The sequence below is a fragment of the Macaca fascicularis genome, chromosome 11 (assembly GCF_037993035.2).
Source record: "Macaca fascicularis isolate 582-1 chromosome 11, T2T-MFA8v1.1".
NCBI lineage: Eukaryota > Metazoa > Chordata > Mammalia > Primates > Cercopithecidae > Macaca > Macaca fascicularis.
The window spans coordinates 136,057,551-136,073,427 of record NC_088385.1 but is presented as its reverse complement, the minus strand read 5'-3'; the positions used below and the strand labels follow the sequence as shown (position 1 = coordinate 136,073,427).

The 15,877-nt window shown below is 43.8% G+C and overlaps 1 protein-coding gene, 1 long non-coding RNA gene and 1 pseudogene across 50 annotated transcripts in view; 2 read left to right on the top strand and 1 right to left on the bottom strand.

The window, feature by feature from the left end:
* GLT1D1 (glycosyltransferase 1 domain containing 1) overlaps nucleotides 1-15,877 on the bottom strand; it is a 150,821-nt gene that overhangs the window by 32,416 nt on the left and 102,528 nt on the right. For 34 of the 38 annotated variants that reach the window (XR_012420829.1, XR_012420830.1, XM_074008405.1 and 31 more), the window contains 2 exons: nucleotides 5,590-5,633; nucleotides 3,792-3,912 (listed from right to left, as the gene is read on the bottom strand). Coding sequence is in view for 35 of the 38 variants with exons in the window: in XM_074008405.1 (XP_073864506.1) it covers nucleotides 3,792-3,912; nucleotides 5,590-5,633 (165 nt within the window). In the remaining 3 variants the exon portion in view is untranslated. Of the gene's footprint in view, nucleotides 1-1,571; nucleotides 3,183-3,791; nucleotides 3,913-5,589; nucleotides 5,634-15,877 lie in introns of those variants that run through there. The other 4 variants (XR_012420831.1, XM_065525030.2, XM_074008392.1 and 1 more) reach the window with 1 other exon arrangement.
* The window catches only part of LOC102124964 (uncharacterized), a 53,827-nt gene that overhangs the window by 22,864 nt on the left and 15,086 nt on the right, over nucleotides 1-15,877 (top strand). For 6 of the 12 annotated variants that reach the window (XR_012420837.1, XR_012420840.1, XR_012420836.1 and 3 more), the window contains one exon: nucleotides 9,831-10,906. This is a non-coding gene — a long non-coding RNA (uncharacterized lncRNA). Of the gene's footprint in view, nucleotides 1-9,830; nucleotides 14,097-14,273; nucleotides 14,497-15,877 lie in introns of those variants that run through there. The other 6 variants (XR_012420835.1, XR_012420843.1, XR_012420844.1 and 3 more) reach the window with 5 other exon arrangements.
* Nucleotides 5,640-7,242, top strand: LOC107126808 (GTP:AMP phosphotransferase AK3, mitochondrial-like; annotated as a pseudogene).

The window sequence follows — 15,877 nt, the reverse complement described above, 5'->3', positions numbered from 1 at the left end:
AGCCTCCCTAGTAGCTGGGATTACAGGTGCAAGTCATCATACCCGGCTCATTTTTGTATTTTTAGTAGAGACGGGGTTTCACCATGTTGGCCAGGCTGGTCTCGAACTCCTGACCTCAGGTGATCCACCAGCCTCAGCCTTCCAAAGCGCTGGGATTATAGGCGTGAGCCACCCCGCCCGGCCACAACATGAGGTTTTGATACACATCTACCCCGTGGGATGGCTAAAGCAAGCTAATTAACATATGCATTACTTTATACTTGTTTTGTGTGGTGGGAACACTTAGGACCTACTCTTAGCAATTTTCAAGGATACAATATATTGTTATTAACTATAGTAGCCATGATGTGCCGTACACATCTTTTGAACTTATTCCTCCTAATTGGAAGTTCAGGTCCTTCAACCAACATCTCCCCACTCCTCACACTCCCAGCCTCTGCTACCCCTATTCTACTCTCTGCTCCTATGAGAACTCACTTGATTTCTTATTTTCCCCAGATGAGCTCTCCAAGCTCTTATCAGGCAGAGGGAAACTTCATATGATACTCTTTGTAAAAGCCTTTGTGGCCAGGATGCCATTTTCAGCAGAGTTGATAAAGGTTTACACAGACACTGCCTCTGTTCTACCCTGCAGAACAGTCGTAAGAAACTCAGCAGCCAGGCCCCTCCTCAAAACAAGTGAAGCCTGATTTGTGAGGGGTGGCCACCATCACCTGTACCTATGATTGTTTAGGCTTCAAGGTAATTCTGGTACATACCTGGGGCTGGAAACCACCATGTCTAGATTTTGTTGCAGAGAGGTTGGCTTGCATTTTAATGGTCTTTACTGGGCGTCTGTCAAGTCAGACAAGCATTGCTTGTCACGTGGCGATGGAGTTGGGCTGGATGTGCCCACAGCGCATCTGGATCTTACATAATTGGGGTTACCGGGATTCTCAATGGGGGTGCCAACAGCATTTTGGGTACAACTCTGATGCAATGAATTGATTAGAATCAATTCAGATAGCCAAAGTGTTCAATCATGGAGTAAGTGTCTGTCACTTTTGAAGGAATTGATCTTTTGACCTTTCAGAATTAGCCATATTCTGGCACCTTGAACCGGCACCCCACCTCCCTGCAGCTGCTCCATCCCAAATACGTGCCAGTAGCTTCTTCCTAATGATGAAAACTCAAAAGGCCCTTCAACTTTCCCAAGTGGCAAAGGTATCTCACCGCCGAATCCACACACACACTTACAAACACACAAACACGCTGACACACTAGTCGAGGTCAAAGTGACACAGAGTCAGAGAGTCACCTTGAATGACCTTACATCCTATTTCAATCACTGGGGCTGGAGTCTGGAAGCCAAGGGGCCAGGAATCACCTCCTTCCTGCAGGTGCTCCTCTCTGCTTTAGAAGATGGGCTTCCTCTCAGGTAGAGCGTGTGTGCGCGTGCATGCATCTGTCGGTGCATGTGTGTGAGCATGTGTGTGCGCCTATGTGTGTACGTGTGTGTGTGCGCGCACGTGTGTGTGTTCTGGGGCCGGGAAAAGAGCCTAATCATGACAGCTGGGATGAGCAAATAATTGTTTATACACTTTTAATGTAATTCTCTGCAGGATTCAACTCTAAAAAAGCTCAAAACTGGAAACAACTGATTAGTTGTAGAAGTGTTCACGCAGCTGCCCACGCATCCAGCTAAAGTTTGATTTTCGGAGTTTATCAGTAAGAAACGTGTTTCTGCAAATGGGATGTTTATATGCTTCCATGGGAAAATACAGCTAATTCTGAAAGGTCAAAAGATCACTTCCTTCAAAAGCGATAGGCACTTATTCCATGATTAAACGCTTTGGCTATCTGAATTGATTCTAATGAAATGCACCCTTACCACTCCTTCAAAATCAGCTTCATTCAAAACCCTTTGCCCAAAGGTTATTTGGGAGTTTTCAAAAGGAACACAACATCAACATTTTAAGGCAGTTGGAATTGCCAACAGCTGCCTTTGCTTTGAAGTAAATGAGGTTTGACAGTGGCAGTGAAATGCTGTGTGTGCTGGTTGTAAAATCATTCCCGAATTCCACTCTACCTTTCCTTAAGAAGTTGAAAAAACACGTATATTTACCTACAAAGGAGCAATTCACAATAGCTCAAATACTGGTGCCATCAGCATATACACTTTTAAAGCTAACATATTGCTCGGAGGACTGCAGCTGGGAGCTGATTTGAAAGGACAATGGAGATTAATACTAGCAACAACCCCTAAGCTGAGGTGCTGACGTCTGGCTGAGGATGATGGCGTTACAAACTCACACTCTGCACTTTGAAAGCATCTAACAGCAGATTCATGAGCACAGATACACAGCTGCTACCGGCTCCCTCTGTGTTTTTTTCTTTTGAGGTTTTTTTCTTCTTTTATAAATGATGCCAAATTAAGAGCAAATATTATGCACACAATGTCAGTCATTTCTTAAACGTAGGGAGAGGATTTTTTTCCTAGTTTAACACGTTCTCTCTGGACCCCTAAGGTTTGCAGATCTTAACTTTTGTTAGTAAGTTCAGTACATTAACCCGGTATCCAAGGGGATACATGGATATCCCAAAGACTTACGATAAAGTAACAGCATTAATCTAAGTAGACACTGAACTAAGAAATCCACATATTCAGAAAGAACACATGACACCTGGGCCAAAGACCTCGGGAAGCAGTGGCCACATGTTTCTCTCGACAGGAAAACAGGCTTTATCATGTGCCCATCAATGCATGCTTACGCCATGTCTGCCGTGTGCAGCGTGTGCTGAGAACCACCAGGAGTACCACGCATGCGGTACTGGGTGCTTTAATCACATGAGGAAAACCCAGTGCCAAAGGCTGGTGTTGGCATGAGTGAGTCCAGCCTGCCCTTTTCTGGGTTCATTCTTCAGGAGCCCCCAAGGCAATGAACTAACCCCAAAACAAGAGAAGGAACATCTTTTTCTGTTAGACACAGGCCAGTGATTCTCCCCAGGAGCTAACATCAAGCATCGAAGATCATGGTAAAAGGCCCCAGTCAAAAACCTCTCAAGGAGGAGGAGATGTTGTAGGTGGTCCCATTGCAAAGGGGATGCGAGGATTTCCAGGATCTTTTACAGAAGAGGGGACGCAGCCCAGCCAGAACCTGCCCAGGTTTCAAGAGCACGGTCTTCCCACTCCAACCTCGGTCCTGAAAACACAAGATACACTGGTGGGGAATTGCAGAGTGGTGCTGGGATAGACACATTTTGTCAAAAAAGATGAAGCGATTTTACAGAGCTGACTGCTAGATAAAGAGATCAGATCCAGCCTGGCCCCCACGCCACCCCGTCATCTGTGATCACTACCCTGCCCCGTCTCCTGCCACCTGCAAAGTCCAGCCCTTTCTTCTCCTCCCTCAAGCTCTGGAATTACAGAAAATATGGAAAAGAAAGAGAAAAGATCAAGTAAAAGGAGGCTTCCTGCAAAAACACCTTCATCCTGTTTCCTGGCCCAATCTTTCGTAACCTTAGCTGCCTTCCTGTCAGAGATATTTAGACGGTCAGAGAGGCAATGCCATCCCAGTTTTATTTTACGTCATCGCTGGCAAGGAGAAATAGCAATGAGAAATGAAATGATATTTTTAAACTTCCAGATAGAACTTCAAAAGTACTTTTGAACTCCAACGGGTATGCTGCTTGGCCTTTTTAGCTTTGAGAAGTGCAGAATGCTATTGACAAAGACGTCACCTCCATAAATAAGAAAAGGAGTGATGGACAATTTCATACTCCCACTTTCAGTACTTGAGTTACATAATTACCTCCAGAATTGCAGCTGACATGCCTTCAGAGACAGAGCTGTTCACCACCGCAAAGCAATTCTTCACCACCGCGTGCAAATCTTCTTGGGGCATCTCTCCTATCAATCGAACCCCAGCGGCCCTGAAACACAAAGCAGGAAGAGGGGCTCTAATTCCAAGAATCTCATGGGTAGGCAGCTGGGAGGAGGAGAGATGACAGTTTGGGTGTAATACTTTAGATCAGCAAGTAAGCATTGTTGCCCAAGCGTTCAGCCGGGAGAACTAGACTGGGGTGGAAATCCTTACAGCTCATGTCCTTGACAAGGGAGTGGGGGGAGTTGCTTAACATGTCTGCTTTTGTTTTCAGTACGCTCAATAAAGACACCTGCTCTCAAGGGCTGGGAGAGTCAGAGATAAGGTTTGTGCCATTTTCTCTGTATGATTTAGAAAACATTTTTCTAATAATTCAACTTTTTTTCAAATAATTTTTAAAAATAACTAATAAGATAATAGGAATAGAAATAATAGAAACAGGCCAGGTGCAGTGGCTCACACCTGTAGTCCCAGCACTTTGGGAGGCCAAGGCAGGTGGATTACCTGAGATCAGGAGTTCAAGACCAGCCTAGCGAACATGGCGAAACCCCATCTCTACTAAAAATACAAATATTAGCCAGGCGTGGTGGTGGGCACCTGTAATCCCAGCTACTTGGGAGGCTGAGGCAGGAGAATTGCTTGAACCCGGGAGGCGGAGATTGCAGTGAGCTGAGATTTTGCCACTGCGCTCCAGCCTGGGTGACAGAGCACGACTCGGTCTCAAAAAAGAAAAAAAGAAAAAAGAATGGAAATAGAAATACTAAATAGTGACGATAATGTCACAAAAGCCCTGTTCCCAGCACACAGCATTGACAGCTATTTTGTCATAGACATTTTGCCTTGTTCTATTTTTTCACCACACAATGTAAATCTTCACCTTTCTTTGATCTTCCCAGTCCCCACCACTGGCCACCACTCTCACGGCTCTGCCATGCCTCCCTTCCCTGAGCAGGTGATACTTTTGCACACATGCGTCTGCACCTAGGAGCAATCTGAAGATCCCTGATTATAGATGGGGAAAAAACCAGTCTTTGTCAGTGCCCTTGGTGGTTGGTGTGGCCAACGAGTCTGGCTGGAATCCCGGGGGCTGTGAGAACACCACTTTACAGGGGGCTGACCCAAATGAGACCCACATCCTTCTGGTCTGCTCATTCCCATCGCCCCACTTACAACGCAGACTGATGACACAGCTCTAAAGCCACCACGTCACCTTCAGAACGGGAGCCACAGGCCGAGGAAGGCAGGACAGAGACAAGCGCCAAATCCCTGAGGTCTCCGCGAAGCCTCCACTTTGCTCCCTGACTGACCACCCTCAGACTTGTCGATGTGGGCAATGAAACCTCAATGTGTTCAAGCCTGTGCTGTTGGGTTCCCGGCTGACAAATGCAACTTATAACCAACACTCCAACAAATTGCTCCCCAGACAGGCTGTGACAAAGGGGAAATACCCCTCCATTCTTCCAAACCTTTGAGACTTTAAATCTTTCCATTTTGGCCAATGTGATCAGTTAAAAATTATAATCACAAAGTGGTTTTTATTGGCATTTCCCTGGGCAAATACTGGTGCCTAGGATGCCATGGGCTCGCTGGGAGGATGCACCACACGAGGAAACACTTGGAAACTGCTTGGAATAGTGTCTGGGACTGGATAAATGTGAGTTCAGGTAACTCAGGGGCCACTCAGGCTTCCCGTTCTACAAAATGACTGGTCTCCACCAACTCTTACCTTCTCACTTTGGCTTTTACTTCCCTTGTAAACACTGGATCGACCTGAAAAGAGACAAAGATAAATGTCAGCGGTCGCCGCCTGCTAGTGGCACTGCCAGCCGGCCAGCACAGGCCAGGCCAAAGCCCTGGTGCCAGCATGGCACGGGCCCCGGTCTGCGGCCATGGGGGTGTCCTCGCGGCTGCTGTGCGCGGTGACCATGGGGGCCTCGGGCTTGGGCAAGGGCACCGTGTCATTGCGCATCACCAAACACTTGGAGCTGAAGCACCTCTCCAGCGAGGACCTGCTCCAGTACAACATGCTGCGGGGCACAGAAATTGGCGTGTTACCTGTTCTCACTCATAAGTGGGAGCTGAACAATGAGAACACATGGACGCAGGGAGGGGAACATCACACACCGAAGCCTGCTGGGAGGTCGGGGGCTGGAGGAGGGGTAATGTTAGGAGAAATACCTAATGTGAATGACGGGTTGATGGGTACAGTAAACCAACATGGCACATAGATAGGTATGTAACAAACCTGCATGTTGTGCACCTGTACCCCAGAACTTAAAGTATATATAAATATAGAAAGAAAGAAAAAAAGAAAGAAAGGAAGACAGAGAGAGAGAAAGAAAAGAAAAGAAAGAAAGAGAGAGAGAGAGAAAGAGAGAAAGAGAGAAAGAAAGAAAGAAAGAAAGAAAGAAAGAAAGAAAGAAAGAAAGAAAGAAAGAAAGAAAGAAAGAAAGAAAGAAAAAAGAAAGAAAGAAAAGAAAAGAAATTGGCATGTTAGCCAAGGCTTTCATTGACCAAGAGAAACTCATTCCAGATTACGTCATCTCAGCTGACCCTTCAGGAGCTGCAAAATCTAACCTAGTCCAGCTGCTGGATGGTTTTCCAAGGACACTTTCACAGGCAGAAGCCCCAGATAGAGCAGATCAGATCGACACAGTGATTAACCTGAATGTGTCCTTTTAGGTCATTAAACGACGCCTTACTGCTCGCTGGATTCATCCCGCCAGCGGCCGAGTCTACAACACTGAATTCAACCCTCCCAAAACTGTGGGCACTGATGCTCTGACAGGGAGCCTCTCATTCAGCGTGAGGATGATAAACCAGAGATGGTTATCGAGAGACTACCGGCTTAGGAAGCCAAACAAAGCCAGTCCTGGAATATTACCAGAAAAAAAGAGGTGTTGGAAACATTCTCCGGAATAGGAACCAACAAGATTTGGCCCTCTGGTGATGCTTTCCTACAAACTAAAGTTCCTCAAACAAGCCAGAAAGCTTCAGTTACTCCATGAGGAAAAATGTGTGGCACTATTAGTAGTAAGATGGGCACACCTCATAGTCCTTGCATTTAGAAGCTGTTTTTCCTAAGACTTCCAGTATGTATGAATTCTTTGAAAACTATATGACTTTTGTTTCTGCTGATTTTATTCTGGATGCTAAGGATGTGCCAAACGAGTCACATACTAAGATTCACCCTTTGAAATCACGTAGTATGTTTTATGCAGCTATCTTCAAAAACGTCAGTGATGCCTGAACTTTTAAAACATCTGCTAGAGCAAAATTAAACGAGCGTTTGGTAGTAATCTCACTTTGTGTTCAGTTAATAAGTGGTTGATAAAGTTTCCGTATTTTCCTGGAAAAGTTAAAAAAAAGTTACATGCCATTGGGGGAAAACGGGTGATCAGAAATGTTTGCACAGATTGATGGCAAAAAAGACATTTCCAGCATTGTGGAACATGGTGGGACACTACACAAAATTCCAGAAAGAAAGCAACTGGGTTTACAGATCTGTTGTAAGACACAAATTCTCTGCTACTAAGAAATGTATATGCTAACCATACATGCTGTATTTATTTTGTTGTTAAGCATACTTTCAGTTTACTCAGAATTTTCAATTTGCTACAAAAATGTATCATTAGCATATAGAAAAATATTATTTTAAGATGACTTGTTTCCTTTGAAAATACATATGTACCGAGGGTTATGATTTATGTCAGAAATTGACATTATAAGTCCTTGGAAAAGCACCAAAGTTGAATGAATTTTCAACAAAATGTAATTAAAATCTGTATGTTTTCAGATGTGACTCAGGTTAAGAAATGTGTTTTAGGATCTACTTGCCGGTTTCTCTTTTTGATCCAAATGTAGGATCTGCCCTGATAAATAACAAGTTATGGTACCACCCCCTGCCAAAAAAAAAAAAAAAGAGAAAAGAAAAAAGAAAACCCACGGCACTATGTAAATAAAGTAAGCACGCATTGTCGTGAGTAAATAGATGAGAGATGCCTGGGAAATGCTCCCTTGGCATAAATAGCAATCAATCATAATTAGTAAACAGGTGTGCCAATAAAAAGAATGTACACAATAGGTTAACAAGGACCAGGAAAGTGAGTGAGTTTCCTGAAGGAGTTCTTTGTTCCTGATCAAAGAAATCGATACCTGTGAGCATTCACTGCCACCTTATTTTAAGGGGAAAGAAACTTTGTTGGTGTCATCTGAGAAGCCATTTAAAAACTGGAATGTGGGCCGGGCGCAGGGACTCACGCCTATAATCCCAGCACTTTGGGAGGCCGAGGTGGGTGGATCATGAGATCAGGAGATCGAAACTACCCTGGCCAACATGGTGAAACCCCATCTCTACTAAAATACAAAAAATCAGCCGGGCATGGTGGCGGGCGCCTGTAGCCCCAGCTACTCAGGAGGCTGAGGCAGGAGAATGGTGTGAACCCAGGAGGTGGAAGTTGCAGGGAGCCAAGATTGCGACCACTGCACTCCAGCCTGGGGGGCAGAGCGAGACTCCGTATCAAAACAACAACAACAAACAAACAAACAAACAAAATTGGAATCTAAAGTGATTCCTGAGTGGGGCAGCAAGGACGGTTGCTGACGTGCTGTGTGGTCTGGTAGAAGTGGGGCAGTATGAGAGGTGGAGGAAATGCGCGATGGCGTCTTCCATGGTGTATTTACTCTTGACTTGGTGCCAAATCAAATAAAACAAACCCTCGTACAAGCTGTTATTAATTGCCTTTAAAAATCCGTTCCATTTTTTTCCAGGTACTTAAAATACAAGTGCCAGTAAGTAGTTCTTATGTATTTTGGGGGAAAAATTTTATTTTCCTTTTCTTCTGATATTTTAAAAATTCACCAAGCCTTCAAGATGAACCAAAGTTTCTTAAAAGAATTATAGTAAACACTTCATTCTTTATAAAACTTTTTATAGTGCCTTATTTGAATGTTAATCGTATGTGCTTTCTAAAAATGTTGTGAACTACCAAACTTATGGATTATTGCTAGGTTATCAGGCATACATTAGTCTTTATCAGAATAAAATGCAATTTCATAACCGCGGCTATTACTTTGTCCTTGGTCCTTCACAGGGCCTGCTCCAGCCCACCTTCCTTCCTGCTGCCTGATGTCTCAACGGCTTCTGAATGACTGTGTTTTAATAAATGATCTTAAAACAGTAAAAAAAAAAAAAAAAAAAAAAAAGATACATGTTAGCAAAAGCCTGAAATGAGGCTAAGTCTCCAGCGAATTACATCAAATGGCAGCAGAGCCAGACTCAACAATTCAGAGAGGGAAAAAAGTGGTAGGAAATGGTACTATGAGCCCAGCTATTAAATAATAAAAATAGTAAAAGAAAAAAAAAAAAAAAAAAAAAAAAAAAAAAAAAACAGAGAGAGAGAGAGAGGGCATGGTGGCTCAAGCCTGCAATCCAGCACTTTGGGAGGCCGAGGAGGGGATCACGTGATCAGGAGTTCGAGACCCACCTGCTGGCCAACATGGTGAAAGCCTGTCTCTACTAAAAATACAAAAACTGGCCGGGCGTGGTAACGAGTACCTGTAATCCCAGCTACTCGGGAAGTTGAAGAATCACTTGAACCAGGGGTGGAGGTTGCAGTGAGCTGAGATTGCAGCATTGCACTCTAGCCTGGGTGACGGAGCAAAACTCTTGTCTCAAAAAAGAGAAAGAAGACAGAGAATGTTCCAAAGAATACACATAGGCTCTGGTTAGGAGCCTGTATGGTTACACCCGAGTGTGGCGAGTGAGACCCCTTCAGCCAACTTAAGGTCTTGAGACAGAGTCGTTTCCAGAAATGGGACAATTGGACAACAACCGAATTTTGCAGTGAAAGTGTTGCTTAAATGATGCAGAAGGATTTTGTCATAAAATCATTCAGGCAGAATAGGCTGGAATCCTTAGGAAGTCTATGACTAAAGGTCTGACCATATCAAAATATCTTTTAACAGGATGACTTCTCAGAAACAGTTGGAAAGGCCAGGACCTGATCACCAGCTGATGAATGAGTAATCGTGACGTCCCTGTCCATACAAAGGAGTGCCACTCAGCCATGACAAGGAAGTGCTGACTTAAGCCACAACAAGGGTGAGCTTGGGAAACACGATGCCACATGAGTTACACCAGGCAGAAAAGACCACAGAGTGTATGATTCCATGTCTATGAAATGGCCGGAGCAGGCAAATCATAGAGACAGAAAGTAGATTAGCGGTTACCCAGGGGTTGCTTAGGATCTAATTAGGGGTGATTGGGGTGAGGGGGAAATGGGAAGTGACTGCTTAATGGATAGAGGGTATCCTTTTGGGGTGAGAAAAATATTCAGGAATGAGATAGGCGTGATGGTTGCACAACTTTGTGAATAGACTAAAGCCCACTGGCTTGTGCACTCTAAAATGATGAATTTCGTGGCATGTGAATTCCACCTCAACTTTTTAAAGGCCAGGGGCAGCCTTTGCATTAATCACAACCTAACATCCTCCAGTCCCAACTTGACTCCTACTTTAGAACAGGTGCTTTGGGGCAGGGACTGTGTTCCGTCCTGTTGCATCCCTGAGGGCTAATAACACACTTGTTGAATTCACGCAAAAATTAATGGCAACATATTCAAACTTATTGCTCCTCAGAGATAGGCCACAAGTTTTTAAGCAAACTCGTAGTGGATAGTGGATGTTTGGAGGCCAGAAAGAGGCAGCACCAGACTGAGGGGACTCCGGATACAGAGGGCCAGGGTCAAGGCCCCCCCAGGCACCAAACTAGCCTCATGCACATTAACAGACCTCTCCGCGTGTCAGTTTGCTCATCTGTCCAGGGAGAACTCTAGAACCTTGGGATTGCTCAGAGGAGTAAATGACTTAGAAGACGTGAAGTGCGGAGCCTGTATTCACATTCAGGCCCACTCCAGGGGCTGAATTTGTAAAACTATGCTCTGCTGCCTCTCTGCTTGCTGTTAGAACTGTGCCTGGGACACAGTAACTGCTATACGTGTTGCAGAAGAAAAAAGTCAAATGTCAAAGTCTTATTAGAAAAATACTGGAAGAAAATAATAATGAGAGCTACAGAGAGCACCACCAATACAAAATAATCCATAAGCTTAATCTCACATATATATGTATATAGTACATAATATGTAATATATTATTGTATGTATATGCACATGTATATTATATGTATATGTGTACCTATATAAGATATAATATATATATACATATTAGAAATGGGGTCTGATGGTTAGAATCTGTGTCCCCACCCAAATCTCCTGATAAATTGTAATCCCCAGTGTTGGAGGTGGGGCCTGGTAGGAGGTGATTGGATCACGGGGGTGGTTTCTAACAATTTAGCTCCATCCCCCAGTGTTGTCTCGTGATGGGGTTCTCAGGAGATCTGGCTGTTTAAAAGGGTGTGGCACCTCCAGCCTCGAGCTCTTCCTCCTGACCCAGACACGTAAGCCGCGCGCCTACTTCCCCTTCGCCTTCCGCTGTGATTGAAAGTTTCCTGAGGCATTCCCTGGCTGTGCTTCTTGTACAGCCTGAGGAACTGGAGCCAATTAAACCTGTTTTCTTTATAAATTACCCAGTCTCAGGTAGTTCTTTATAGCAGTGTGAGAACTAATACAGGGTCTCACTATGTGGCCCAGGCTGGTCTCGAACTCCTGGGCTCAAGCGATCCTCCTGCCTTGGCCTCCCAAACTGCTGGGATTACAAGCATGAGCCACTGTACTCGGCCAAGCTTAATCTCAAATGTGTACTTTTTTTTTTTTTTTTTTAGTAGAGACAGAGTTTCACCATATTGGCCAGGCTGGTCTCAAACTCCTGACCTTAAGTGATCCGCCCACCTTGGCCTCCCAAAGTGCTGGGATTACAGGTGTGAGCCACTGCACCCAGCCTCAAGTGTGTACTTTTTTGATTAACTACACATCTGAGATTAAGCGGCACTGCCACACCTCTGAACACTCCAGAACTGGGAAGTAGAGAGAAGCTCCCTGATTGCCTGAAAGGAACCCCTGTGTTCCCAAGGGCAGCCGCCACACTCCTCACCACCAGAAACCTCGCCATGACACGACCTCGTCTCGTGCAACCTCGTCTTGTGCAATGACCTCATCTTGTGCAACGACCTGGCCTCAGGTAAGTTTGCTTACTGAGGTACTGAGAGGGCCTTCCTAGCGTGCTGCTTCACCTTTTCCAGCCACTCAGGACAAAGCTGCAGTATATAGTTACCATATCTGGCTCATCCAACAGCAAAGTCTTCAACAAAACAACCAACACCCACGCCTTTCCTGGTCTTATCGACAATGAATAGAATTTTAAAACACTGAAAAAATATTCCTAAATGTACGCAAGTGTAACACAAAATTCTAAGCATTTATTGAAAGATACAGGCAGAGGGTCTAAATGCATTTTGCTAATGCCGTGCCTGCAGTTTCTTCCCAGCTGCTACTCCTGATGAGCCAGGAGTGAAGGCATATTCAATTTCTATTCTCATTTACACTTTACCAGTAGGCATTATGAAGTACAAACCAAGCTGGTTTAAAGAATATGATGATATCCCAACAGTTTATAATACTAACTGAAATAATGCTGCTTTCTAGAAACTTTGTTTCCTTTCTTCTGGCAAGGAGATGTTTCACGTGTTTATTAAACCCCAGCTCCTTCAGTTGACCAGAAAGTCTGAGATTTAACCCAAAGGATTGGTAATGTTCAGCTTGTTGACATCCCTGAGGTCACCAAGTCACTGAAAATTTGCAGTTAGCCTTCAGCAAATTTGGATGCATAAGAAAATTTAAAAGAATTCCTAGAAATCTATTCCAAGAGAAAAATTCATAGCCATAAACAATTTTTTTGTTTATTGCTGTTGTTGCTATTAATAATCTATACTTCTCGGCCACCTACTCTGTGCAGAACATATGCTGAGTCCTTTACATGCATTAGCTTATTTCTTCCAACAACCTGGTTATCATTACCTGCCTTTTACACATGAAGACACCGAAGCTCAGACAGTTCTATAACTTAACCAGGATGACACAGCTAGAAAGTTGCTGGGCCAGTACTCACATTCAGGCTGACTCCTGGGGCTGAATTTGTAAAACTATGCTCTGCTGCCTCTCTGGTTTCTGTTCAAAGTATTTCATCAGATATAGTTCATAAGCTTATGTAGATTATGGAAAGCCTACCTACTGATTAATTTACCCACTACACCCCATCCATGTCTGTATTAGCCTGTTTTCACACTGTTAATGAGACATATCCAAGACTGCATAATTTACAAAGGAAAGAGGGTTTAATTGACTCACAGTTCCAATGGGCTGGGGAGGCCTCAGGAAACTTACAGTCATGATGGAAGGGGAAGTGAGCACCTCTTTCTTCACATGGCAGCAACAAGGAGAAGTGCAGAGCAAAGGGGAAAAAGTCCCTTATAAAACCATCAGATCTTGAGAACTTACTATCACAAGAACAGCATGAGGGTAACCACCCCCATGATTCAATGACCTCCTGTGACACGTGGAGATTATGGGATTGCAATTCAAGATGAGATTTGGGTGGGGACACAGCCAAACAATATCAGTGTCTGTGTCCCTGCATTCTCTCTACCAGGAATGTCATCCTCTGTCCCCAAAACCTATTCATCCTCTGAGATGAAGGCAATGCCCCCTCTCTGAGACACTTTCCCATCATTCTGTCCAGAAGTAACATCTCCACCCCACGCTATCATAACACCTACCACAGGGACCAACCTCTTTTGATACTTGCCCACATTCTCCTCCTATCTCCATGTCCCTCCCAAGGGCATGCACAGGGCCCTGCGTACAGTTCTGTGCTCATAATATCTGCAAAAAGAATGATCTCCGGCTGACCCCACTTTTCCATTTCCCATTTCTGATGCCTTTTGCTCGAATTATCCTAAACAACTGAATTACTCTTTATCCATAATATCTTATCATGAAAAAGCACACAGTCCAATGAAAGCCTTTTTTGGGCTCTACATATTCATTTTCAAAATCACATTTTATGAGTATTTTTAGTTAGAGATTTCTCTTATTTTTAATTTTATTAGCATGCCTCTGCTCTCATTAATAACTATTTAGGGAAAAATAATTTATCAAGGAAAAAAATCAAATTGTATAAAACCACAAAACACGTCATCTAAAACTTAACTGAAGGCATAACAGCAACTTTCAAGTTGAAACTAAAAACTGCATTAAATTTTTCTGGATTTACCTTCCACATGAGTTCACTTTCAAATTTCTTAGTGAAGCCACGTGGAACAAAGTGCGAGATAAAGAAAAAAAGAAGGGGGGACATTTTTATTTAATGAAAGCACATGTCATGAGATTTTAAAAGGCAAAAGCATTGCAAGCCACAATGAAAATTCTCATTTCCTCCTTCCAATTTATTTTCTAGCAAAATACATTGTTTCAACACCTAGACATAAGGGAAATAATCTTTGATACAAGAAGTTATCGTGGAAAGTCATTAAGCTGTCATGCTCAAACCAAATGTTCATACCCTGCTCCTTATCAAAGAGCACCAGAAAATGCACCCACACAAGATCCCCTGCAAGCAGACACCATATGCTTCGTTGAAATGCTTGAGCTAAGAGATCAAAGAAGCTTTAATAGAAAACCAAAGCCACGCTCAAACCATCCTGCAGCTAAAACAGGATCTCAGCATGTCAAAGCAGAAAAGAAACACCAGCATGAAAAGATATTTTATTTTATTTTATTTATTATTATTATTATTTTGAGACGGAGTCTTGCTCTGTCGCCCAGGCTGGAGTGCAGTGGCTGGATCTCAGCTCACAGCAAGCTCCGCCTCCCAGGTTCACGCCATTCTCCTGCCTCAGCCTCCCGAGTAACTGGGACTACAGGCGCCCACCACCTCGCCTAGCTAGCTTTTTGTATTTTTTAGTAGAGACGGAGTTTCACCATGTTAGCCAGGATGGTCTCGATCTCCTGACCTCGTGATCCACCCGTCTTGGCCTCCCAAAGTGCTGGGATTACAGGCTTGACCCACCGCGCCCGGCCGCAAGATATTTTATTTAACACTCACAGGACGCTGCCTAGGAATGAGGCACTATTCCAGGCACCGTCTAAGTCTTCACTCGTCGACTCCCCGCTGCAAACTGTGAGGCAGGTAGTATTAGCTCAGTCATCCCCATTTTACAGATGGGGAAACTGAGGGACGGACTGTACACCCAGGTAGCTGGATCCAGAGTCCACGACATGTGTGTGACCACTCTACTACACAGCCATGTGGCTGTGGTCTAGGAGTGGTAACTAACTTGCCAGCCGTTAGCACTGAATGATTGCATGGATTTCATACGAGACTACGACCCATCTTTTTTTAAAAAGTTCTTGCTAATTAACACAAAAATAAACATGTATGTGGCATCTAAAAACTAAAACAGTGCTAGGCATGATGGCATGAGCCTGCAGTCTCAGTGACTTGGGAGGCTAAGGTGGAAGGATTGCTTGATGGGATCTAATTAAACTAAAGAGCTTCTGCACAGCAAAAGAAACTACCATCACAGTGAACAGGCAACCTATAGAATGGGAGAAAATTTTAGCAATCTACTCATCTGACAAAGGGCTAATATCCAGAACCTACAAAGAACTCAAACAAATTTACAAGAAAAAAATCAAACAACCCCATCAAAAAGTGGGCAAAGGATATGAACAGACATTTCTCAAAAGAAGACATTCATACAGCCAACAGACACATGAAAAAATGCTCATCATCACTGGCCATCAGAGAAATGCAAATCAAAACCACAATGAGATACCATCTCACACCAGTTAGAATGGCAATCATTAAAAAGCCAGGAAACAACAGGTGCTGGAGAGGATGTGGAGAAATAGAAACACTTTTACACTGTTGGTGGGATTGTAAACTAGTTCAACCATTACGGAAAACAGTATGGCGATTCCTCAGGGATCTAGAACTAGAAGTACCATAGGACCCAGCCATCCCATTACTGGGTATATACCCAAAGGATTATAACTCAT